Source organism: Python bivittatus, unplaced genomic scaffold (assembly GCF_059951505.1).
Source record: "Python bivittatus isolate LINGU-HERP-01145 unplaced genomic scaffold, Pbiv_v1 ctg000680_np1212, whole genome shotgun sequence".
In the NCBI taxonomy this organism is placed as follows: Eukaryota; Metazoa; Chordata; class Lepidosauria; order Squamata; family Pythonidae; genus Python; species Python bivittatus.
The window spans coordinates 5,468,872-5,496,088 of NW_028277095.1; the positions used below are offsets into that span (position 1 = coordinate 5,468,872).

At 43.9% G+C, this 27,217-nt stretch overlaps 1 protein-coding gene across 1 annotated transcript in view; it reads right to left on the reverse strand.

Annotated features, from left to right (window-relative positions):
- Positions 1 to 27,217, reverse strand: part of FAM178B (family with sequence similarity 178 member B) — a 175,438-nt gene that overhangs the window by 88,821 nt on the left and 59,400 nt on the right. The window contains exons 9-11 of the mRNA XM_088151902.1: positions 19,769 to 19,904; positions 7,317 to 7,422; positions 512 to 688 (exon numbers count right to left, since the gene is read on the reverse strand). Coding sequence (XP_088008028.1) covers positions 512 to 688; positions 7,317 to 7,422; positions 19,769 to 19,904 — 419 coding nt within the window. The remainder of the gene's footprint in view (positions 1 to 511; positions 689 to 7,316; positions 7,423 to 19,768; positions 19,905 to 27,217) is intronic.

Consider the following 27,217-nt stretch of genomic DNA (forward strand, 5'->3'; position numbering starts at 1 on the left):
GATAGTCTAAAGGGATTTTCATCTTCATCCTACTGAGAAGCTGGAAGCGGGTGAGGGTGGGCGGCCAGATGGAGAATCCATCTTGTCTCAGACTCCTTGTGTAAGCAACTTCTCTTTAGAATAATCCAATGTGTATTGTGGCAAATCTCATCATCTCATCCTGCTGATGCAGATAACGTTGCCTTCTTCTGCTCTTGGGTCCTTAAGTGCAAACAAACTTAAAGGTACTAAGTTAAGTTTTTCCAGGAACAGAAGTGGCATCCGCTAAATTTTGGGGCTGGCTTGTTGTTCAAAAGAAGAGGCGGGGGAGTCCGCAGGCTCTTTCCGGTTTCGCCAGAATGACCAAAGCAGCATTGCATTGTCGTGATGTGAGCTCCGCCCCTCTGGGGCACAGGTGGACTTGCATGTTGATACTAACCGTGCCGCTGTGGCCCCCTTGCCTCCCCCTGCAGGGGCTGCCGCGAGCAGGCTCAGGAGAAAAAAAATGGCGGCTCGGTTATACAGACCTTACCTTTTCCTGCCACCCCTGGATGCCTTCAAGCAGGACCAGCAGCAGTTGCTGGAGGTCCATCAGGGGCTGTTTCCGCAGATTCTTGTCCAGGCTGACCCGACACAATAGTGTAAGGAGGGCCAAGCACTGGCGGTCAGGATAGCAGTGCGGATGGGATGTTACGCACAATGTCAGGAACTGGAGAGGAAAGGAGAAACCGAAACAGTATCAGGAGGATGTGCCAGAACTTCCCTAAAGGCTGACTCAACCACAGCAGGAAAGGAAAGGTGGGGTGCGAATGAAGCAGGAGTCCTGCTCCGAACATGACCCACTTGGAATATCACAGAAGGGCCTTCCCGTGCTTTTCTTCCACACTGCCAACTTCCACGCCGGCGGGTTTCCTGTAAAACCACTGACCCCCATGGGCCAGCTGGATCTGGGACTATGAGCCATGTACAGCTGAAATCAGAGCCTGGGAAAGCCTCACATCTGACTACAGAGCACTCCGATAACAATACACTGGTTAATCTGGCCCTTAGACCTCAGGAAGACTTTTTGCCCCTACGTTCTGCTTGCTGATCACCATCTCCTTGGCTTGAGGTTCCTGGACTCTACTGCCTTGGCTCTGAACCCAATACCGGGCCAATCTTTGGAATCGTCTACTTGCAATTTTGTGGTGCAGTTTTCAGACCCCTCCAAAATGTACAAAAGGTTTGTAAAGTAAATACATATGCATATTTAGAAACACACAGACTTTAGAAGAAAATACGTTCAAGGATACACACACATGCACACATCAAGTGTATTCCAAACTTTATACTTAAATACATTTTAGTCCTGAATGAAAAAGAGATGCAGGCTGAAAAAAAATGCAATCATTTATAAAAGTCTGAAATCCTGTGGTCTCTTCATTCCTAGCAAAGACCCTGCCAACAGTATAAACTCGACTTTCTGGGGTCAAATGGATTAGACCAGGGTCTTTCAACCTTGGCAACTTTAAGATGTCTGAACTTCAGCTCCCAGAATTCCCCAGTCAGCATTGCTGGCTGGGGATTTCTGGGAGCTGAAGTCCAGATATCTTACAGTTGCCAAGGTTGAGAAACCCTGGATTATACAATAGCCTGGGTCCCATATAGTGAACAAACAGGGACTGCAAATTGTTGCAGTCAAGTTTAAGCTGCAGTCTACTGTCTGGATGCATCTCCTTACAGAATCAAACATGCCAAATAAGTGGAATAAAACTGACAGGTTTGGTTTTCACTCTGAGACAGACCCTGATAAAGTGAAGGCAGGGAGACATGGCTTCATGAAAAAGAATTGGCTAGGAAGAAAGCACCAATAAATGTCCAAAGGATCACCTTCAAATGGATTACCCAGGTCGTGGGAAAACAGCGTATGGAAGACCTTGAAGAGGTTCATCAAAATGGTTCAAGAAAGCAGCTGTGGAAGAATCCAGCTTCTTCTCTGCCATTTTTTTTAGTTTGACTGGCACGGGAACTCCCCCTTTAGAACTTTGGTCTGCCCTGACATGAGGGGGGGGGGGGTACTGAACAATAAATAGGGTGGAGGGGGACTTCAACAACTAATTTCAGGACCACATGATTCAACATCAGGGAAGGAGGTAAAGACATGATTTCCTTTCTTTAAACATTCAGGGATGCTGCAGGATGTCCTTCACAGTTGCCTCCAGGCCCACTCACTAGAACATGCTGCTTCTTCACCAGTGCAATCTTAAACCCAGGACTGTTTCTCTTGCAATAACCATGAGATGGATAGGGGAGCTGAATCTAGGCCCAGTGGGGACTTCACACATAAGCAATGGTCTTGCATTTCCCACAGATAGACATTCTCGCTTCACCCAGTCTTTCCTTCCACTTGTAGGGTATAAAGCACCCTGTGGACACGGCGCCTTTCTGAGGGTCTTTTTAATGTGTGTTGGGGAGGGACAATGTTGTCTCCCCCTCACCAGTAAGCCAATGCTTTGTTAATCACTGCAAGAACAAGCGCAGAGGGAGGGTGTAGCTATCTCTTGAGATTTGCAGTCCACCATTAGCCAGTTAGAAAGAGTGTTGATGAGAAGGGGAGCAGTTTTCAGTTCTGCAAGAACAACAGTGGTGATGGCAATGGTGGCGCACTGTGGACCAGTGTGAGCATTTTGGGGGGGGATTGATTACGTGCCATCAAGTTGGTTTCAACTCCTAGCGACCACATAGATAGATGTTTTCCATGACCATCTGCCCCCAAGCTGGTCCTTCAGGTCTTCCAGTGCTGTACCCATCACTGCTGTAACTGAGTCCATCCACCTTGCTGCTGGTCGTCCTCCTCTTCTCTTCCCTTCCACCTTTCCTGGCATTACAGCGTTTTCCAGAGAGCTGGGTCTTCACATAATGTGTTCAAAATAGGATAATTTGAGCCTGTTTTGAGTGTTTCCAGGGGTGAAAATTGGGGCTGCACGGAAGAACGATCGCTCCGCTCCTCTGTGGCCAAGCAAGTATTAAAAGGATGTACCTCCCCAACCCCATTCTGCAACTGCAATCAATTGTTCAGTTGGAGAAACCATGCATAGGGTGGTTCATTTTCCTTACATGATTGAGCCTGCAACATCTCTGCCCTCTGAGAAGGTAACTGAGACCTTCTCAGCAGGTTGTTCTTGCTTCCCTAAAAAGCAGAGCCTCTTTTGCGACATGTTACAATTTCTCCACCTATCAAACTGCCACAGCTTTGTCTCCGGGAAAAAAATGTGATCTTTGGCTTCCCTGAAAGCACATCAATTGCAACTGTCTGCGAAATGTGATTGCACCCCTGTCACACGTTCATAGTGACAAGAAAAATTGTCCCAGCTGCATACTGCCTATGCTTCATAGCGCTGGCTTTTGATTCAACAACTCCTATTTTTACGGTTTCTCCATTCCCTGTCTCTGAACAGTTGAAGATGAAAACCCTGGAAAATTACTCATTGTTGCAGCGTTTTTCAAAGCACGTCAGATCTTTAGGCCAATGTTTTCCATACCAGGAAGGCTTGTATAACAAATAGCTCTTGATACTTTAATACTATGCCAATTTCAATTATGCATTACCCAAGTGAAAACCCTAATCCCTTGGTTAAGTGGCATCACAATTAATTGCCACAGCAAGGATTTTATTCTGTGACAAACAGAAGATTAACCAGGAAGCCACCAAAGCAGCTGGCCACAGATAGGCAAGAGCAGATCATCAGTACATCAGCTGCCCCAGTTCTGGAGCTTTGTCAAAGGGTTTGGGCAGTCACGAGGATCAGGAAACCCTGACACTGTAATACTTACAAAATATGAATCACACAATGCAAATGCCTCCTTCCTATAAAAAAGCATCTCAAAACAGTTTCCAACATGCAAAAGAACCATAAAAGCAGTAAATAAAAAATAATATAAAACCATGCACAATGAAAAAGACGGTGGGCGGGGGAAGAAAAACTACAATAAACATAAAAATCATTCAGCCATTAATATTCATGCATGAAAGGCTTGAGTGGAGAGACAGAAAGAGGACTTCATCAGGTGCTTAAAAGATGTAACTATTCAGACTTACAGCCACAATTGGAAGTGGAATTTAAGTCGCTAAGCGATCTGGTTGTTAAGCAAATCATCACATGACTGGACCCAATTTTAAAACCTTTTTTGGGGCAGTCATTAAGCGAACCATCATGGTCGTTAGGTGAATCACATGGTTCCCCATTGATTTTGTTTGTTGCAAGCCCCTTGGGAAGGTTGCAAATGGCAATCACATGACCCCCATGATGCTGCAACTATCATAAATACATGCCTGAATTTTGATCACAGGACTGCAGGGAATGGTGCAATGGTCATAAGTGTGAGGACTGGTAGTAAGTCCCTTCATTCAGCATCATCGTAACTTCGAACAGTCACTAAACGCACGGTCATAAGTCGAGGATTACCTGTAGGTTCTTTTGGGACTTATTAGGTAAGAGTCACCTATAAGCAGCCAAAAGATACATTCCCTTAATCCTGGCACCTCTTCTGATGATCTTAGTAACTGACCAGGTCAATAAACATGGAGGCAGTCTATCAGTTATCCTTGTTCCAAGCTATCTAAGGGCATATCTATATAAAAATCAATAGTTGAGTGGCAGCCAGTGCAAGGGCCTCAACAGAGGTGTAACACAGATATTGGCAACTCAGTAATTTGGCCGCCACATTCAATATCAGCTGCAGTTTCCGGATTAAGTGTAAAATCATAGAATTGTAGAGTTGGAAGGGACTACAAGGATCATCTAACCCAACCCTTTGCAATGTGCAGGAAAATTAATTAAACCATTCATAAGAGGTGGCTGTCCAGTCTCTTCTTCAAAACCTCCAAAGATGGTGAACCCACATTCTCCATAGGTAGATTGTTTGCCTGTCGGAAAGATCTTATTGTCAGTAAGTTCTTCCTTACATTTAATTGAAATCTAGGTAGATGCAACTTATACTGTTAGTCCTGGTCTTAGTTTCTGTAGCAGTGGAAAATAGTTCCTGATCATCTTCCCTATGGCATCCTTTCATGTACCTCAACCTGATACCGTCTCTCCTCAGTCTTCTTTTTTTCAGACAAAACATCCAGGTTCCTTCAGCCTGTCCTCAGAGGGCATGTCCTGAAGCCCCTGTATGATCCTGGTTGCTCTCTTCTCATCTTGTTCTAACCTGCCAACACCCTTGTCAAACTGTGATGTCCAAAATCGTACACAGCATTCTAGGTGTGGTCCCACCACTGATGAGCACAGAGGAATAATAACTTCATATTTTTGTAAGATGTTTCTTCTGATGCAGCCCAGAACTGTGTTAGTCCTTGTAACATCTTTCTCATACTGCTGACTCACATTCAACTTGTTGTCAATGGCCACACCCAAGTCCGAGATGTAGTGTTTCCAAGCCACAAAATTTCCATACTGTATCTGTGTCCTACATTTCTTCTCCCTAAATGTAATACTTTACATTTCTCCCTGTTAAAAGGACAAACTTGTTCCCCTTAGCCCAGTCTTCCAACAATCAGATTAGACTGAATCTTGTTCTGTCATCCTGGGTGTGGGCCAGACTTCCCAATTTTGTGTCATCCACAAATTTGATAAGCAACCCATCAGTCCTATTATCTGGATCATTAATAAAAATGTTGAATAATACTGGCCCTGCAGAAGCCCACTAGTTACTGTTCTTCATTCTAGAGGCATTAATGCTATGATTTGAGATGGAATGGGGTAAGGCCTTATTTTCACTTTGAGGTTGCTGAAGCCGGAATTGGGGAAACAAGGAAGCCTTCATCCTCCTTTTTGTTTTGGACCTTGGAGTCCGGTAGGACTTTCAGAAGGTTTTGAACTTCTAATGGGTGATTTCCTCAATGGCCCAGCAGAGACATGAAGTTTCTCTGTTGGAGGTGGAGAATTTGATCTATCACTCAGGGAAATGGAAGCTGCCAATTTTACCTGAGAACATCCTTAGAGCCCCCACTTGTCTTCCACAGAAGAAAAAAATATATGTACATATACACCAAAGTGTGCCAGATTAGAAAATATCACCATAGGTAGTCCTCCTCATAGCTGAATTAAATTGTCTCCCAAATTTTGGATGCTTCTTATTTCCCCCCCTTTTTTCAGGTTAAAATCAGAGGTGTGAATCACAGATGCCTTCAGAGAGACTTGTGTATTTTCCTCGTAAGGTCCCAAAACTGTGAGAAATACTTCCTGATTAATAGTAGAGGTTTGGGCTTTTACTAAAAGTTGGAGGCTATCCATTCCAGAAACAGAGATGAAAATTTCGACTCCAAATGATTCTTGGCACTTTATGACATTATGTATTGAAATTCTTACATTATTTAAGTTCCTGTCACACCAACCCCATCTCAACAAAGAGTTGGTAGTTAAATATAAACTGACCCACCTAAAGAAGTAGAAATGTGAACTAATTCCACCGGAAATGCATTTGGGGACCTGCTCTCACCAGGCTTCATAATGCAGTGCATGCTAATAACAAAATTCACTGGTGTTTATTTTTCCTTGATCAAAAATTCTAAAAGGCAGAAAAAGGCACATGACTGAAAATGATGTGTAAACAGTGGAGATCAGTTTCAAAAAGAGTTTAAATTAGGACAGTTTGCATATTAGAAGCCAGCATAAGGAAAATTTAGGTAGCAACTAATGAAAAGCCGGCTGATTCGCATTAGAAGAAGTTCTAGAAATAGTCATGTTAATGGCTACCGAAATTAGGGGAATATATGCCCAAAGTTCCTACCATACAAGATGTTGGAAGTGCAACGGTTCTGAAAGTTTCTACAGTTTTAAAAAAATCCAGAGAAAAACACTAAACAACAATGCTATCGTTTTGTCATTTTAACAAGACAGAGAAGCAGTCCTTTAGTAGTGATTTGTACATGCCTGCAAAAGAACAAATATAGACTTCCTTTCTTGATTCCTCAAAGAATCTACATACAATTGTTACATCAAAACAGTGTCTTTTCCACGGTAAACCTTTCTCTGTAAAAAGGACGTGCCTTTTTTTTCTGCCCCTGCCAGCATCTTCTAAACTTTTATGATGAAAGAAAGCAACCAAAACATTGGTTAAGTTCACCTTTCGGAACACCTTTGGCTCTAGAAAAACTGCTTCTAGAAAGAGGCATCGCTTTTTGACAGACGCCAGAACCAGCCAGTCCATTCAGCTTGTGCTGCAACCTGGAGAAACAGGTCTCCTCTGAGTTCCAATATAAAAGGTGTCCCCAAAGCAACACGTCCTACCATATGGAACAAATTGCTAAGATTAGGCATGTATCTGGTTGCACCAGGAGTTTACTGGATGTCTACCTTAAATGTATCTCCGAGCATTGTTACCAAGCTGAGCTGGAAGTGGGCTTCTTCTGGAAAGACTTCATTCTTAATGTCTGCAGTATGAAGAGGGTATTCTGGGAATCTGCAAGGGAAGAAAGAGAAAGTCAGTAAAGGCAGCCCTGACCATCTTGGCAACTGGAGCAGACAGCCAATCCAAAGAGCCATGTCCACCCCCTGGGACATCATCCACCAAGATGTTCTCCTGACCAAGCTCTATCAAATTTAATGGGAACTTCCTGAAAATTACTGTCCAGTCCTCCAAGCTCCATTAGGGATTCTGCCCCATCACTTTTTTCTGTTTTGGGTTCAGCTATCCTTATTTTATCAGTCAGAGGAAGCCAATGTTGAAATCAGCCTTGACCCCAAGAACTCTGGCAAAGCTCTACCTGGGGCTCATTCCTTTCTAGGTGCCACATCCAGAGGGCTCCAAAAACTCTAAGGGGAAAACGTTACTTCCTGAAGGCATTTTTCAAATGTCTTTTTTTTTTTTAAGGACTAGTTCAGAATCAAATACAATACAGAATTCAATTTCAAAAGCCAAATCTAAAAAGTCTCATGTAATTCAGAAATTATCCAATATTGGCTACTTTTCTAGGAAGAAAATTCTGCAAACCATGTGAGTCATGGCAAGGTGGGCTGTTTGAGTTCTAGACTGGATACAAAAGGTTCTAAATTGAAATCCTGGGCATCTCCAGTTTAAAAATATCAGGTAACAGCGCTGATCACAACCTTCTTCCCAGGATGGGTGATTTCCAGCGCGTGGGCTTCAATTCCCAGAATGTTCAGAGTGTAGCCATTGCTATACTGTCCCAGTTGGGACAGATAATGTTGGGAAAATTAATCCACAGGGCAGCTGAATATAGCAGCTGCATTGCACTCAGAGAGCCCTCTGCATCCTTGTTTCCTCATAAGGCACCAAGCCCTGAGGATGAATGTCTACACTCCAGATCGTTCTGGTAAACTTTAGATACTGCGGTTCAATTAAAACAGAAGAGCTATAAATCAGGAACAGAAACATTTAGAACACAATGGATTGAATCCTGATTTATTCATGCTTAGAATAACTACGAGTCTTAAGATCGACATGATTCAGGAGATCTATTCTAAGTACACTTTAATCCAGACCTAAAACAATAGTTGGGTTCACATGATGAGCTAAGCTGCTACAGGTCTTATTTCCACACAGTGCTTGACATAAACCGTGCTTTACAAAGGGCATTTCCACTAACGGCATTTCCAACCCATAATGCTTCCATTCCCAACCCTTCAACCTTCTCCCATCTTCCCTCCTACTGCCCTTGGAACACTGAGAACAGGTAGAGAACAGAAGAGCCAATCAAAGCTCCCGCCAGGTGACCAGCAGGAGTCAAAGTCATCACTCAGTCACAGCCTTGTCCCCCGAATGCCCCTAGCTTCTGAAATAGCAAAAATACCCTCAATCCCACCCCACACAGGAAGGAGAAAGTAAAGAGTTTTCCCCCTCCTCCATGTTTTCAATATATGTTGGGTAAATTCATCTAGCTGTTGGCAAAAAAGTCTGAGCTGGGTGAAAAGAGCTTAGATGAAGAAATTCAGTTTAGTTCAGTTCAATTCATTTATTGTTTTGACCACAGGTCATAACAAATTAGATGAAGAAGTCCTTCCTTCTGCATATTAAGTCCCACTGAAAGGTGTGAAGGTGGCAAGATGCCATAGTTTTGCAATCAGGTGGTTTCCTCAAAAGCTGCACCCGTGGTTCTAGGTGGCAGGGTAGAGCCTCCAGGTGTAGGTGTGGGGCAGGGAGAGAGAAACAGCTTGAGTCCAGATGCTGGGAGACAGGGCGAGACGAGAGTCCAACACTGCTTACATAAGCAGGGAATTCAAGCCAGTGAATTGGATTAGAAGGATTAAGATCAAGTTGCCTGTGAAAGCTGCCTAGGACATCTAGATCAAGCAGCTGGAAGAGGTTCTGTGAATGGAAAGATGGCACACTCCCAAACCCCACAGGGCTATGGGGTTGCAAATCTTTTTCTTCCATTTTGCATTTGAGACGTGCTGCAGTTGAGCAAGAAGGTTGGTTCAGTGGCCAAGGAGGACAATGCAGGAAAATACTGGCATAGCACAAAGTTGAGGTCCACATATCTTAAAGTTGCCAAATTTGAGAAACATTGGACTAAACCCAAAGCAGATAAGCCACGTTGTGGAATAGCACAATATGTAAACGTAGAAAATGTGCCGTAGCCCTTCTTGGAGGAAGATGCATCTCTCTAACAAGATCTGTCTTACTGAAATTGGGAAAACAATGGTGCGTGTTTTTTTCAGGGCTGATGAGTGAAATATCTGAGCCTCGCTGTGACCACCAAATTCATCTGGGGTGGCTGCGGTTATTTGGTAAACTTGATCCCAGTTTGACACGTGCCGGGCATTGAAACTAACTCCCCAGGCTCTGTTTAGACCTCTTGGCTCAGATGGAGGCACTCCAGTCTCCCAAAAACTATCTCTACGTCTGACCCCAGCAGGCCTCCAGTCTTCACCACTCAAGGACAGAGCTCATTTCAACAACGCGTTCGTCCCTTGGGGTTGAGTAAATTCAGCTGAGAAGAGTCAGGGATAACTGTGCTTTACATACCCACCCCCACCCCACCCCCCTTTTTTTGCCGGAACCACTTGAGTCCAGCACGTTGCCGGCTGCTATTTTGAGAAATAGGTTCATCCTGTCCGATGGGGATGGGGAGACGGGGGCACGTTTATCAGGGCAACGTGGAGCAAAAGGCGATTTCATGCTCGGTTCCAAATTCTGCTCGGCTAATCTAACCCGGGGAGGGGGCTCCCGGCTCTCAGCTCCCCGCCCCCCAATTCCTATTTAGGAACCTACCAATTTCAAGGCTCAGCTTCTCGGCTGTCTCAAATTGCTTTGGGCTGAAACGGAAGACGCGGCATCAGATGGGAATTCTCCTCCCCGCTTTTCTTTTCTTTTCTTTATTTCTTCCCCTTTTTCATAACTAAAAGTGATTTCAAAAGGCTTTTAAAAAAGCCTTTCAGTTCAAAAATCTGACCTACGTTGAAGACAGCGTAATTTAACCACAATGAAAGAAAGTTCCTTCATTCCTCAATACCACACTTTTAACCCTTCCCATGCTCTACGCTACATTTTAATCAAAACAAGCATTATTTTTATACCGCCTAGGAAAACTCGTACACTCAAGCCCTGTATTTATCTTTGATTTTTGCCAAAGCATAGCCGTTTTCACACACAAGGCATAAATCAAGATGTACAAAGTTTCTAAACCCTCAATCGCCTAAATTAATCCTTGCTGTACAGGCTTCAGTGGGGAGGATGGGGTCAAAAAAGTCAAGATAGTGGCCACGACAGGTGACCCAAGTCATGCCCCCTTTTTATATGCAGGGCAATGTCATCCCACCTTCTTGACTTTTTTGACCCCCTCCCAACAGAAGCTCCTGCTTCCCTGACAAGGGTCTCCAAATATCTTGGACTATTATAATTCCATAATTCACAGCCAACTGCGCCAGTAGGGAACGATAACGGTTCTAGTCCAATACACGGGAAGACCCTGACCCGGGAAGCCTAGGCTACAATGTGGGAATCTTGACTACTTGCTTACCTTTCTGTCTAAGGCTTCTCCCAACACTCTTCTCCATTATTCTAAAGTTTCCTCTCACTTTGGAACAGCACAGGATAATGGAGGAAAAGGGTTGGCGTTGGTCTTATTGCCTCTTATGGACTGGGTTCACATACCCACTTAACCCTAAACCCAGGTTAACCTTTTGTTCTAAATGCCCTTCCACTGGTCAGTCCAAGGAGCACCATTTCAGATGTCATCCCTTAGAACAGTGTTGTCCAAACTTGGCCACTTTAAGATGAGTGGACTTCAACTCCCAGAATTCCCCAGCCAGCCATGCTGGCTGGGGAATTCTGGGAGTTGAAGTCCACTCATCTTAAAGTGGCCAAGTTTGGACAACACTGCCTTAGAAGCTTCCAGTGATGAGGACAATCGCGGATCAAGGTGAATACGTTTTGGAGGGCTTGGTGGTCTGCCAAGATGCGTGCAATAAAGTACGGAAAATCTCTGCTACTCCAAGAGTCGAAACAGGTAATGATCAATATTTAAAATTCCAAAAAGTATTAAAATAGTGTAGTCTGGGAACTAAAAGACAGCAGTATGGCTGCCTAGGGAGACTTCAGATGCAGGCCAATTCTCAAGCGAGGCACCGTGTTCCAAAAAACTCTCATCTTCTCTCTTACTGACATGAGAAAGAAATGACATTAAAAGGGGAGGCAGGCAGAGGTGTCTGTAGGAGGGGGGCGGAATAAAAAAAAAGGCAAAATGGTAGCCACAGTTGCGTCTGCCATTTTTTTTGACACCCAAACACACCCTGCAGATACCTCTGAAGACAGGTTAGTATCTTCCTTTGGGTGTATTGGTTTCAGGGACCGATCAATTGATTTTGCATGTATATAAATGGAGAAACTTAGACACACAGACATCAGGTGCTGAGTGATAAATCCTTAAAGTTTCCCCAGTTCTGAGCTTCTGAATCCAGAAAATATAATTGGGTAGGAGATAGGAGAAAATATATTGGGCATAAATTGTTCTGTCAGCCTGCTTGCTACAAGGGCATTAAAAAAAAAAAAAAAATTACGTCGCTTCCCTTCCCCTGCAGATAGCATAGAAATGCAAGCTACAGGTTAATAATTCTGGGAGTTGAAGTCCACTCATCTTAAAGTGGCCAAGTTTGGACAACACTGCCTTAAAAGCTTCCAGTGATGAGGACAATCGCGGATCAAGGTGAATACAGATACAGTTATCACAAATGTATTGTTTACATTTGGTTTTGCTCATCCTAAAGTGATCATAAACCACTATCTTTTTGTTCCAGTTTAATTCCACCAAGTACAATGGGGCAAATAACTCAATAAACACCCTCAAACCGTGACTGGCTCAACTTTGTGGTGCAACCAGATTTTCCGTTCCAAACCAACATGTCCTGCTCAGCTTGTTAAAAGCCTACTCCACAGTGGAAAACGTTTGATATCTCTGGCTGCCTGAGCAACAGGAAAGACGATAAGGGGATCTGACCCTTGTGCCGTGTCCAGTCAACCACAGGACTGCAGTTCTTAAGCAGCTCATCCAAGATTGCAATTGCCCTGAGATCTCCTACTCATCTAGCAAACAAGAGAAAAGGGAGCAAAAGGGGAAGAAAACATCAAAATACATCATTCAGGAGCCTTTGCTGTTAGGAAAAAACAGCTCAATTCATTCTTGTTCAGGTGCGTTAGCAAGTGGGGGAGGACAGGAATCGGAGCCGGGCCAGCCACAAAAGCTAAACACAGCAAGAGGCGAGCTGGCAGACAGCCCAGGTTCAAGCAACAATAGAGCCTTAATAAAACAACCTTGTCTATTAATCCTGTGGGTGGGAACCCTATTGACTGCCAGGGAAGGGTATCTACACCTGGCTCTGAATCGAACAGCCTTTAATTCCTCCCGCTTTGAGAGAATGAGGAAGAGAGGCCAACGCAGGATCTGTGGCTAGGTTGTACCCTGTTGGGCCCGAGGTCAAAAGTTTGGAAGGGAACATAGGATGTCTCCTTCAATACCTGGGCCAAAGGGAAGACTAGTCGTCCAATTGGCTCTTGATTCCCCCCCCCCATAAACCAAACCCAATAAAAACAGTGCTGTATGGGTAATGAAGAACATTGTGTACTGAGGATGGAACAGCGACCGCTAAGAAGCAGCCATTTCTTAGTCTTTCTATCAAAATACCTGATGATCTCCCCAATACTCTGGGAAGGTCTAAGCTACGTACAGGTCAGATGATCATAGATCGCCCAACATTAGGGGATTAGTGTACAAATGTTAGATTCAACTCATTTGCATTTTAGGGACAGCCACACAACACCATCAACTGCTGCCTCCTTCTGCTTCTTCATGTTTTGATCTATCTGAAATGGAGAAACATCAGACCTTTTCTTTAACGGAAGGCTAGCTTAATCTTCACAGAGGTACATGTTAAGGGGTCTGCTTTACCATCCTCTTGGATGGAGTTTTGGTAAAAGAAAGGAGAGCAATGCCATGTCCTAGGGCAGCTAGTCATTCATTACAGGAGGACTAGCACAGCACCCATGACCACCCTATGTTAATTAATTAGGGGAAGAGTGTCACTGCAGTTGTGACCTCATGTGCCTAAAGGTTTAAAGCTAATTTAATCCTCCCTTTTCAGTTGTTATTTCCTGCTTTCTAACAGCATGCAAAAGGACAATGGAACACAAGCCCTAGAACCGAGCCTAGGTGCAAAATGATCTCCTGGCCAAATCTCCTGTGGGCCCTTGAGAAGACAACTCAGTAGGCAAATGCCTCACTGAAGCTCTGAAATGATGGTGCACCGGGAAGTGAAAAACTCTTCCTTACACCACTCAGCTCTTTAGAAAAGGATGGTTTGTCTCCAGCCTTCTATAAAGAGGAGCACACTGACACGTGCCCATCCGTGCCACCTCTTGATAGGGAGGTCCCTGGACTACAGACAGAACGGCAATCTGAGCAGCAAACGTTCCTCCTCCTTGTGGGGTTGCATGTGATCAGGCCCAAAACAGCTGACCCACCGCCTAACAAGCCTCCCAGCAACCCCCCCGCCCTTCCACTCAGCCTTTGTGGCTGGTTTTATGAACTTGTTATCTTCCCTCTCCAGACTCCTATAATTTACTTGCTTCTTTGCTTCCCAGCCTGTTTAATTAGGGCCCTGATGTGGAGGAACAGAAGGGAAGGGGGATTATTTAGCCGGATAACTGCTTTTGTTTTCTTCCCCGTGCTAGACTTTGGAAACTGAAGAGGTGAGTTAAAAGAGGAAGATTTATGTCTCCATTATCTCCCTGAGGGTTGAGGACCATCATCATGATTTACAGCTCGCTTTGGTTCAAACAATGTTTGAGAATTGGCCACTCGTGAAAGTGAAGGATTGAGAGATGCCAGATGGAAGTGGATGAAGGCACGTGCTGGTCCTGCAGTTCTGGCCTGTAGCCACTTCTTTGCTCGAGCCTTGGGCACTTCTTTTAGTCACCCTCAGCACTGAATCCCCAAATCCTGGTACTGACTGAGGCCAAGGCTATTTCCCTACTAATTACTAGCAGTGTTCCGTACAGTCACCCAACCATCCTTGCGCCAATATAACAGTAATAAGGGCAAGCTTTCTACTGGCTCGTGCGAGATGCTGTAAGATGCTGTTTCTCCATGTGTTGCTGGTGCTAAGGAAGGGAGTACATCAAAAACAATAAGCAGAATCAAGTTACATACCCCGCCCCTACCTACTGCCCTCCTTTAATGCCTCTAATGTATTTAAAACCAATACACTAAAAATCAAATTCTGGATTCTAGGTACTCTTTCAGGACTTGGGTTCTCAGTCCTCAATCTCAGAGATACACAGTAGACTATCTACTGTATTTTCTAGACTTTGAATATCAAATGTACACAAGGTGGAACTGTACTTTCAATTTAAGTCTCTTTTCATGACTCAAATGCTCCATGAAGCCTCCCTTGTCAGATGGAAGAGGTAGGACTCTTTAGGGAGACAGAGGGGAAGATGCACAGCTGTGATCACCATGGGGCGCACTTGAGTGCACAAACTCACCCTGCAGGACCCTTGTGTCCAACCTTTGGCAGCTACTTGAACTGAAAGTGACTTCTCCCAAGCACAAATTGCAGAGTTCTCTTTAGCAAGCTTTATTAAGAAGACAGTAAGTAATGACACAAGAATTCCAGCAAGTGAACTATTTTCAATTAAGAACCAATATTGTGGTGTATACTTAGGGTGGTGAGTTTCTGAGTCTTTATCTCACAACCTAACAGTGCAGGAGCAAAAAGGCAGGTCTCTTCTCTGATAAAGAGGGAGTCCTCGGCTGTGTGTTGTTTATACAACAGTTGCCTGAATCATTATCAGTCTAAAAACCAACTATGCTTTGCACAGCATCTGTGCAGTTTAGTAGAGCTTGTGGAAGAAAATGTCTTGGAAGACTGTTCCATCTCAACCAGAGAAGGCCATGTGAAATGTCCAATTTAGACAGTAAAATGTTCAGAGCAGAGCCCATCACTTTCTATCCAATCTTCCCCACATCTATACATGCTCAGACAAAAGTTAGTAAAGTGCTTCCAGGGCACTTGTTGCAGGCAATACGCATCTCCATCTCCAAGGAAATGTTTATCTAATCAGGATATGCGTTCATCATGATCAGCATTTATCTCCCCTTTTCCCTGCAAGGGGCAGACAATGACAGCATGGCTTTGTGGTTGGAATGCCTGACTCAGGTTAAATTCTTATTATGAGGGCTACAGGAAGATTTGCAGACATCACTTAACAGGGTCAAAATTCAGGGTCAACCAAGAAAGGATGCACCATCTATAGCAGGCATCCCAAATGTTCTCAGCACCAGTCTTTGTGTGGCATATCAAGGACTATGCTCCATAAATGGTCTAATTTTGGGGTGGCTTCAGAGATGCTAAGGGGTACAAGGGTGCCTCAAGCTTCTGTCAGCCTGGCCTATGGCAAAGGTGTATGAAGTCATTTGAGGGCTGATGGCCATGCTTGGTCTTTGAATGGCATGTCAGAAGTCACACTCTGGCATATGGTGGCTACCATTGGTGGGCTCTACAGGCTGCACCAAAAGCCTTGAGGGTCTCCAAGTGGCTTTAGAACCTCTGATCACCTTCCACACATTTGGGAGTTAAGAGAAGATGAAAATAAATCAATTATTCGCCATGAATCCCTCTTCTCAGTATCTCAATGAAAGGCATTCAACAGCGTTGCTTGATCAGATCCAGGTAAAAGAAATTCCTTGTTTGGTTCTTGTGTTTCTTCAGTCTGGCCTAGATAAGAACACTAGTACACTTAAATGTCAAGATGTTGCTAAATAACATTCCCAGCTGTCAACCGAAGAGCTTCTTTGCTTTTCGTTTCCAAGCTAAGAGCTTTGGGAAAGTAACTGCTCACTTGAATCTTTGGGCCATTCACTGATACCTCATGCAAAACCTGAATTCAGTCTGAGGGTCCTCATGGGTCTCCCTTTTAAGCTGCTGACCTGAGCTTAACGTTGGATCACTCCTGAAGTAGCACTTCTTCTCACCATTATTTTGAGTTTGGGGACATGTCATTTCCTTATAAAGTAGGGTGAGATTTTGCTTCAAATTTATCTTATGGCCCAAAGTCTGTTGCCTCTTCCATGGGTCCCAGGAGACTGACCTGCTGTTTCTATCCAGACCCATGACACACATGACAGAAGGACTGACACAAATGGAATGTGTGCAAGGCACTCAGTTTCTATTTACACTGAATGATCTCAGTTAAGAAGTTGGAGGGTTTGCTTGAAATCTTTTACAAAGAAGTACAAAGAGTCAACTTCCTCCATATTTTTCTGGTTGCAGGAATGCAGTTGTAGAGTTTCACTTCCGGGAGATGTTCCTGGACTCTATCAGAGGCCAGGTTTTCTTGCAGGCAATCTGTAGTGGTACCCTCTGGGCATCTCTGCTTAAAAATAGAAATTCTCTAAAGTAGATGCTTGTCTTTGATAAAATGGTGTAACCGATAATAAGGGTTGGTCATAACTGTCTTGCTGCTGGAGATGCAACTCAGGAGCTGGAGGTTTTACTCATATGGTTTGGATGTCCTATTATTGCCATCTCTGGGGCTAATTCAAAGGATTGCCAATATGTTTCTGAACTGATTCCTGTGTGTTAAAGATGCATATATACCCCAATATTTGGAATCTATCAAGACATCAAAAACATCTCTTCTTCCTGTTACTGACCTAGATATTGCAATACATAAGGCTTAAGTAGCTCACCTAGATTATTGCCACTTGGGCTCAGTATAAGTCTTCACAGTCAACTAATAAAATAATCTTTGCATAAAGCATTCAATCTGCATAATGCATTCTGTTCACAGTGAACTCAATGAATTTAAAAGAGGCCTTCCAAGGCTTGGGCGCATCATTTCATTTTAAAAGCTTTGCTGTAAACCATTATCTACAGATATCAACAAAACCCAGGAATCACAGCACAAAGCACCTGCTCTGGACCTTCTATTATCATCAGAGAATGAAAGAACTGGAAATGAAAACAAGATAAAATGGTTTTTAAAATGAATTCAGCACCAATGGAGTTCAGTTGATTGAATCAGTTCTTAAAGGACCTTTTCTGCTCTCTGCTTTTAAGTATGTATGTATTAACTTAAAAAGACACCTCTTTGCAAGAACTAAAAAAAAAAGTATAATAACAAAACTATTAATGGCATAATCAAACTATATAAGCAATTATTTATTGCTACCAATAAGCCCTTTGTTCATGACTACCCCAACAAACTTGACCCATAGATTTCAGGGGGTCATATATTCTTGACTTCACTTTTAATGTAAACCAAAAACTTAGAATATATTAAGGAAGAGTGGTTTCCATAATTAATATTGCTACCCAACCTATCCTGATTGATGAAACATTCAGCTAGGGGTAAATTCCCTATCTTCCTTTACCACTGAGAGGTCTACCTTCTCCAGTCTTCCATAAATAAGCTATAATGTGATGGGCCATCTCCAAATAAGAGAACTAACACCTTCTCAAGGAAACCTGATCCCAACTGAAGAGAATATCTGTAGCTCGGGGTTGACCTGTGGAGTCCTTGGGGTTCTCTGAGCTTGGTTGTTTGCTTAAAGATGTTTTGATACCTGGCTAGATAACATCTTCAGTGCTAACCCCAAGGACCCCACTGATCCCAATTATTCAACTTTGTGTCCAACCCGAATAGCAATACCGACCAATCACATGATGCTTTTGCTTACCGATATGTACCCCATTCTGGAAGCAGAGTAGAAAGCCCCTCTCTTTATGGAAACTCTGCTGTGAAAGCTCCATTGAAATCAATGGGAGTGAGTAATGCAAGAGTACAGCCATATCCCAAGATAGTGTGCTTTTTTGCATTAAGAGGTCTTGTGCTCTCAATCATTTTCATAGTATCAACTCATAGCAACGTTCTTTGGAGCACTAAACACCTAAATGAGATCACCCATCTCTCTGCTGCCTTTTCCAGACTTCAAATGCTAAAATCCAAGACTATCTCAAGGTACAGAATGCTCCAAATCTTCCCAATAGCCACATGTGACTGAGACCACACAGGCTACAACAAAATAGAATCAGGAGTCAGACGCTTTTTGAAACAGGACTTCAAACCTGTGACTCTACATGCATGAGGGTTTCTGGTTAATTAATGCTTATCCCTTGCAGTACAGGACTTTAAGAAGGCCTTAGAAATCTCTCAGTTTTTCCTAGCCTGGTGCCCAATGTATCTGGAAAACAGCATGTTGGACATGGCTGGTGTATAAAGATCTCAAGAACATGAATGGCTTCTGTGATCTGCAGCTGCTTTCCTCTTAGCAACTCCACGTGCATTTGATGGGTTCCTTTACGTACATTCATTCATCAGGATTTGGTCCTAAAAGGTGGTTAATAAAACTCTTCAAATGAACAAATGAATGACTGGTTGCTTTTAAGAATCTCTACAATAAGAGAAAAAAGCTTTAAAGAGACCTGAAAACAATTTCATAGTAGGTCACTCCCCATTATGCGCACAGATATATTTACTGTTCTGTTTTGGCCTCTAGTCAAAGCAGACTAGAGCTTGTTGGTTCCGCAAGAACCTGTGGATCATATTTAACCAGAAGCAGCAGCAGAATGAACATGTGCAATATGGAGATTTCCAAATTACAGTCCTCAGAACTCCACCCTTTTCCCATTTCCAGAGATAGCAAATTGATGGGTCCTCTGGCTGCAAGCCCTTACAATTAAATGTAAAACTGATCTAACTAAGATGGCTTAGACCCTTCCTTGTATCATCCATATAATGGTTCAGGATTAGGCAAACAACACAGATGAGCTCCAAAATAAGAATCAATTTATATTATTCTCAATGGCCAAAAATGCTTGTCTGGAACATTTCTGATTTCACGGTTAGTGTCTCATACAAAACAATCTGTGGAGGTGCAACGTAATTGTTTCTGAAAGAAAGCAACACAAATTCAGGATTCACCATCTCTGCAAGGAAATACTGTAAAGTAAACAGAAGTGAGCCAGACAGGCTGAATAGAATGCAATGTACCCACTTGTTTTTATCTACCCAACCAGCAATTTATTCTCCTACCATTATATTTGTATGCTCAAAAGATTTACAGACAGTCTCTGATTCTTGCCTAGACTTGCTTAGCATCAGTCACTCAGTTGGCTGGGACCTTGGCTCTACCTGTGTCAACATGGCCTCAAATTGTGTATTCTCTCAGTTCTAATACCCTTTTTCTCTAGATACGATGAGTCTGCGTGTTGCAATAGTGCATTCTTAACAAGTCAAGTAGAGAGGAACAAAATACAAACATGTGCTGCAGAGATAAATCTCAACTCACTTTAAGATTTCAGACATGAATTCATGCTGAACAAGTCCAGCAGGGAACAAGGCAGAAGCACAGGCTCCAAAATTATAGAAAGCTTGGGTGACGTCCTTCAGCTCTGGGCACCAAAGATCAGTGCTGACTTTGTCTGCTAAGAAGAGAAGAAAGGGTTGGGTTCAGTAGATCAAAAGAGGCAGGAAGAGATCTTGTGATCAGGTTGCTGGGATTACAGCAATTCTGGGTAAATATTCCTTGCCATGCCCAGAGTTACACTTCCCAAGATTCCATGATAGGAAATAGCCACCCCGAACAATCATGGAAATGTTGCTCCAATGAAGGAGAACATCTTGGACCAAGTGTTGACTGTAATGTGCTATTTCTGATCATGCTTTGAGATAAAAGTGAAGCTGATAGGAGTCATTGTGCCTTAGAAAATAAGGGTGTTTCTAGAGACCCCGTTTCAGGGCACTCAGCATCTGCGAGTCAGTTGGGATTACGATTAGCAGGTCTGTTGCATCAATGTGACTGGGCTGCCAACCAAAGCTTTCATTTCTTGGGCCTGTGTTTTGATTTGAAGATCATGGCTGAGTTCATCTCTTGCATTAATCCCATGATTTATTTAAGGCTAAGTCACAAACATAGCTTAAACACCATGGTGGCTGAACTTTACGCCACACACTAAGACAACCAAGCCGCATTGTAGCGCAAGAATGTTGTATGGCCCAGGCTAATACGTAATACTGGTCTTCCACAACCTTTGCTCCCAGATGTGCTACATTTATTTATTTATTCATTCATTCATTCATTCATTCATTCATTCATTCATTCGGCTTGTATGCTGCCCATTTCCCCCACGGGTGACTCTGGGTGGCTCACAATAAAAAAGAAGAAATACAATTCTCTCCAAGATGGCTAAAAACTATAAATAATTTAAAAACATATTAAAAATACCCTAAAAAACCTCCTCTAATTTTGGCCCTATAAAAATCTGTAAGATGCTGGGGGGGGGAACCAAACCCATCACCCCACCAGCCATCTCCACAGGTGCGAGCCCCCCTCTGGCCCCCAGGCCTTCTGGCAAAGCCAGGATTTAATACCTTTCCTGAAGGCCATGAGGGAGGGGGCGCACCGGACCTCAGGAGGCAGGATGTTCCATAGGGCGGGTGCCAAAGCAGAAATTTACAGTTCTGGATGTCAAATTACACCAAACCAGACTTTTGGTGTACCTATGCAGTACGGTCTATTACCAAGGTTCCAACATGGTGCCTCAAAACACCAGTTGTTTCTTGATACCTGCCAGGCGCCCTACCCCATGTAATTTTTTTGTTTTCAAAAACATCATTTCAATTATAACAAAATAGGACGTTAGCAGAACGCAAAACAAACTGTCTATCTTCAACATCACGTTTTCCCCCCAAATTGCCTATGGGCCCTATCAGTGTGATGGCTGACTGCAACCTAATATTTTGTTCAGAATTAGGGGCACCTGTCTAAAAAATCAGCAGTGGGCAAAGAAGATTTAAGTCATCTTCTATAAACTGATTATATCCATTGTGGCAGCTGTTGTACAAATGGGGACACCATTCTTCCAGCAGTTACTCTTGAGAAGTGCCCACAACGTGATTTCAAAATTCCAGACGTAATTTATTTACACAATTTATCCACCATCTCAATCCTAGGGGACTGTAGATGGTTTACAGGTATTATAATATCTGTAATAAATCACACATTATTCTAAATTGTTAAAACTTCAATAACAGATATGTAATAAATATGTTGGCAGCTGTGACACCAGAGTCAGGACAAAAGAACGTAGATCACAAGTTGCGGATCTTCCATTATCCTAGATGAAGGTTTCTCCCAATGCTAGGAAGAGATAGTTTTTGAAATAGTTATGGAAGAAATGTGGCCTTTTTGCATTCAGCCAATGTTCTGCCAAGGCATGGTGTCTCCATCGCTTCCCCAGGGCCTGCTTCCTCTCTACTACAACTCTGCTTTCATAATGAAGCTTGAAAGCAATTGTAATAGCAGCTGGGCAAAACCAAGGAAATGTAAGACAGGTAAGGCATCTCTTCATTCATCCAGTAGTTCTGCAAAGCTTCCCTCTGTCATATTTCTTGCTTAAAAGGATAATACATAGAGTGGTTAAAATGACACCACTTCAATGGCAAGTGACAGCCCGGATTACTCTCTCCCCTTGCACACACCTCATTGTGGAATCACAGAGACTTCAGCGTGAATAACAGATGTTATTTATACATGGATACATAATGTGAAGAGTAATGAAGTTCCTGTTTCAGGCAACTCGAAGCTGCAACTTGCTTGGCATATTGACCTTGGCAGCGCCATGGTTCAGGAGCCTAGGACAGAAGCCGTTCGTTGTGTGTGAAGACGAACAAACCGAATTTGCCCAGGGCAGCTTATAATTCTTTCCAGTGCCATACATGAAAATCACAAGCGAAGACATTTCCCATCAAGGCAGGCCAAAAGGATCTAAGGTGCTGCTCTCAGGCTGATGAAGGAAGGATCAAGCTAGGAGCTCTCTTGTTCAAGGCCATAACTGGACTTGTGAAAATTGGGACTGCTCTGCCTAAGAGCCCTGGCCATTAGTCAGTGGCCCAAATCCTTGGCCAACTGACCTAACTGCTTCGGGGAGCAAGCCAGCGTAGCAATTTCATAGCCTCCCACAGTTCGACATCTGAGTCAGCGGTTCGCCCAGCTGCCAATGGGGTGGCGGAAACGCAGCAACCAGCTTCTTCCCTCGCTGCATTTGCCTCTCACTGGCCCTAGTCCGGGAGTGGCAAAGCTGCCCCTTGGAGCAACTGGGGTGGGGAAATAAATGCAGGTGGAGGTGCTGAGGTGCCAGAGCATCTTATCTATGGGGTGGGGGGGAGGATCCCAGGAGTCAGGTTGATGGGAGGGCCTGCTTGCCCCGCAGCTCCAGAAGAAGCCCTGCAAAACTCCCTTTGCAAGGTTTCATCTTAAGCAGGAGCTAAACTGAAACTTAATCAGCTTAGCTTTTTAAGCCCCAGGATGTCACGGGGAGGTATATGGAAGCAGGCCCAGATAAAGACCTCTCAGAAGACTCCCACCCAAATTCTGGAGACCTCAGGGTCTGTTTCTCCATCCCTTCCCTTCCCTTTGGTGTGGAAACAGATAACCTGGCGGGCCTCTCCAGGTGACTCAAACCCTCCCTGCGCATGATTGTCAGAGAGGAACGTATCTTTAGCCCAAACCTCTGCTTTTCTGGCAAGACATCTGCAGCTTGCTTGCTCGCCGGCTTTCTTTTCAGCGAAACCACTTTTCTAAATTGCCACTTTTGAGAAGGAGAAGGAAGGAAGCTGGTCCAGACGGGAGCAGGGCGACAGGTTCCCCCTGTCCCCGTCCCTTTTCCTTTCTCACCTCACAATTACCTGACGCCGGGCTGGGCCCTGTCCCGTGCAATTTTGAAGGTGCTTCGGTTGAGGCGTGGCGTGGTGTGGCGGAGGAGCAGCAAAAAGCCGCTGGGGATCTGGAAGGAAAATGGAGGATGTGGGGGAGACTGGGAGGCCCAGACAAAAGAGCCTTTATCTGCAAAGGTGCTGGAGTGGGAAAACAGGGAAAGGGGTGGAGGAGTTAGATTGACAAGACACACTGCTTTCCTAGGACAACAGAGAGATGGGCAAAAGCTTCCCATTTTTATTTACAACATTTCTACCCTGGTTGGGATTCTGTGAATCTCCAGGCCATAATAAAACGGGTTTGTACCATGAACTATGAAACAGAACAAAACAGTTAAATGTTTAAATATATTAAAAAGGAGAAAACTTTTGGAAAACCCACCAACCACAAGTAGAGGGCCGCCATGGTGAGCTATCCAGCGCCGAGAGTAAATAAAATGTCAGAAATAAAGTTGGCACATGCATTGCAAGAGACAAGCCATCTTACAAAATTATGATTTGTGTATCGAGGGGGCCCCCCTGTTGTTTGAACCAACCCCCTCGCAGGAGCAAGGGGAAACCACAGGAAGACCATCTTAACCTTCGGCTATCAGATGATGTGGATCTTGTAGCATGTAAAAAAGGGGTGGGGCTTCAGCTTGTGGCCGCCATCTTGACTTTTTTGACTCCCCCTCTTTTGCAGACACCCCTGGTTCAGCTGTCACTGAAGGATTCTACACAATGGCTTCCCACTCAAAAATATAAACATCGTTTCATCTTTCCTGGGATTATTGCCTTGTTAGAGTTCACCAGTACCTCCCCGAGAACTCAATGGATCTTGTGCCAAAACGTCAAAATCGAGTGAGATTTCATCTCGCATGAAAAATCTCGTAGGATCTGACAATCACACAGTACTGAGGACATTCTTAAAGGGGGGGGAAGAATGTCATGGAAGAGGGGACACAGATGCCCCAACCCAAAAGGGAAATGTGGTACCAGCCCCTGACTCATGGCTTGTTTAACAATAACGTACTGACTAAGCCCCAATTAGCCAATACACAATGTTCTAAGTCAAAACCACATTATAGTTTAGTGCAGAAATCCTGAGTCGTTCAGGGTCACTGGACACATTTGGCATTTTGAGAGCATGTTATGAGCATTCCCCCACAAGGGTCACTGAAAAACTCATAGACCAGAAGGCAGACAAAGCATAGCACACACCACTTAATTTTCTAAAAATACGATGCCCAGATACTTTTGAAAAATACCAGTCATGCACAAGACAAGCTTTGCTTTGTCGCTTGCTACTTTCGCATCCATTGTTTTGAGAGGAGGAGGAGGAGGAGGAGGAGGAGGAGGAAGAAAAATTAGGCACACTAGAAAGTTTCTGCTCTGTGGATCACTTTCTGTTTCCCTTCCAAAAAGCAGAAACGAAAAAGGAGCTCGGGATCTTTCAACACACCGTCCCAAACCTGCTGCCTCTTCCATATTTGCTGACAATTACGGCCAGAAGCTGAAGACCCAACCCATCTGGAAGGCACCAGATTTGGGAAGGCTGATTCAATATACAACAAATTTAATTTCACAGTGAACTTAAATTACAACATCCAAATCTAGCTTGGTTATCCATATTTTTCAATCTTGTATGGATGAAAAAAAAAAGCATGTGTAACATCCCTGTTTTAATAACAGTTGGTGCTTAAGTACCACACTCCCATTATTATATATGAAGGAAGACTTTTTTTCTGCTTTTCTCAATGCCAGTGTTTCTCAACCTTCCCAACCACCCAACTTCAACTTTCCAAGGCTGAGAAACACTGTTTTACACATCTAGCCTGCATTACTTTGCCTTTCATTAGCTAAAATTTTCTTTTAGAAAAGTGTTTTAGTAAAATAAATAAATAAATAAATAAATAATAGGAGAAAAAGCTCAGAAAATACCCTAAAGTATGCTACTGACAAATATACTTTATGCATACGATATGCCACCCTTCAACAGAGTACCTGTATGTGTTTGATATGAATACGCAAATTCACTCTCATATTTGGTTGAAAACACCGGACGTGGTAGCCCAACACACCCAGACAGGATTGGGTTGTACTGGGGAAAAAGCCGAACCACAGAGAACAGAAGCTCTCACCTCTTGTGATATTGTAGTTATTTTTTTCCCCCCAAACGATAAAAGATGGGAAGGAATCAAGGACAGCAATGTTTCACTGAGAACTCTCACAACTTGTCTTTGGGGAACAAGCAATAGTCAAAAACGCATAACTTTTCCCTTCTGACACGGAGTCGCCTTCTTCTGAAGATGGAGACATAGCATGTTACCCCCTCAAAGATGTTGTTCTATGGTGGCCTCATCTTGGGTACCAGTCCCTCTCCTCTTAAATTGCATATTAATATCAAACACATACAGGTCTCCCACAAACCACTCTTAAAAAGCCATGTACCACTAATTTGAAGGCTCCTTTCTCCACTGTAAGCTAATTCTGGTGGTGGTGAAGCCTGAATTAGCAGGTTGGATACAACAGCGAATATTCTAAGCCGCTCCTAAATCCTACTGCAAATTTGTCCGAGACTTTTTAGGTTTTATGGAAGTTAACTCGTGATCCACACGGATGGTTCTGAGCTGAACTGATGGAATGGCTGAGTCTAATACTTTCTCCAGCTGGCATAAGCTGTTACTTTCCAAATGTTTATTGCTCGTGTTCTTCATTCTCTACAAGACTGATGGCTGCACAGTGAACGAAAGCCAGAAAAACTCAAATCTGGTAAACATGCCCATTCTCTCATAGCTCTTGCAGTGAAAGAGAAGCCTCTTTTCTGAAACCAAAGAAGGAAATGGGAAGAGAAGAAACTCTCTTCCTGCCCTGACAAAGCCATTAAAGCATCTCTTGTCTACTTTCCCATCTGCTGGATGAACCTGAGGCCCTGATACTTGCACCCACACGCTCTTCACCAGGGTGGAGAACTCTCGTGGGAGCAGAGGAGGCCCATTTCACTGGGTCTTCAAGAACAGGTCCCTCAGACCTCACGTTTGTGGGTTATCGGACACTGCTTTTTAGTGGGGTTTTCACCAGAAAAAGTTATGAGTAGGCTGTAGTCAGTTCCCTGCTGTCTGAATCTGAACAGCGCCCAAAATACGAGACGCCAGGCAATTGCTCCTCTAGGACTCACTCCAGATAGCTCTGGGGGCTGTATATCCTGATTCCCAGATCGTGAGACAGGCCTGACTTTAGCAGGATATCCATTTCCAAACCACAGCAGAGCGGCAACAATGAGTCTCCAAGAGGATAAAAAGAGGATAACATTGCAGGGCAAACAGATTTTATGTAGCTTTGGAGGATCACGCAACAGCTGGGGATGTGACACTGAGGCAGAGGGACCAGAAGCCTGATGTTTGATGTCTCCGGTTCATCTGCACCTCTGTTTCATTCAGAACAAAGATGTTCAGCCTTCTCTATACAAACATGGCCAAGTTCCTAATGCCTAGGTGGCCTGTGAATCTCCCTGGCACAGGAGCTAGAAAATGTGAGACTTCACGTGAGACTGAAGTGAGGAGAACCTGGAAGTTCCAGACAAACATTTGGGGGAATCTAAACCTTGCATGCCATATGGTGGTGCTATGGCTATGCATCCCCCCATGAGGGACACACGGCATCCATGATGATGCAAGAGTTCTGCATTAGTTCCTCCCTGCAGAACCTCCGTGTTCAATCCTAACACCTGGGATCATCTGGGTCATCCCCCCACACCGAGGCAGGAAGCAGAGGCTGCTCTTTCTGTGGTCCCAATTCTCCGTCCTTCCCTTTCTTCCTTCTTTTGGTCACCCTCTTGTTCAGCCTTTAACCTTGCTCGCTCCCGTTCAACCCTCTTAATGTTCCTTGCTCCACTGACTTCCAAGAGCTGATTCGTGCCAGATGTTCCCTTTCCTCTCCCAAGGAGCAACGTGGCCTCTCCGTTCCTGTCCAGCTTCCCTCACTCTGACCCACCCACTCTCCTGGCTCCAGGACAGCAGGAACTGTGTGCTCAGCTGTTGCCCAG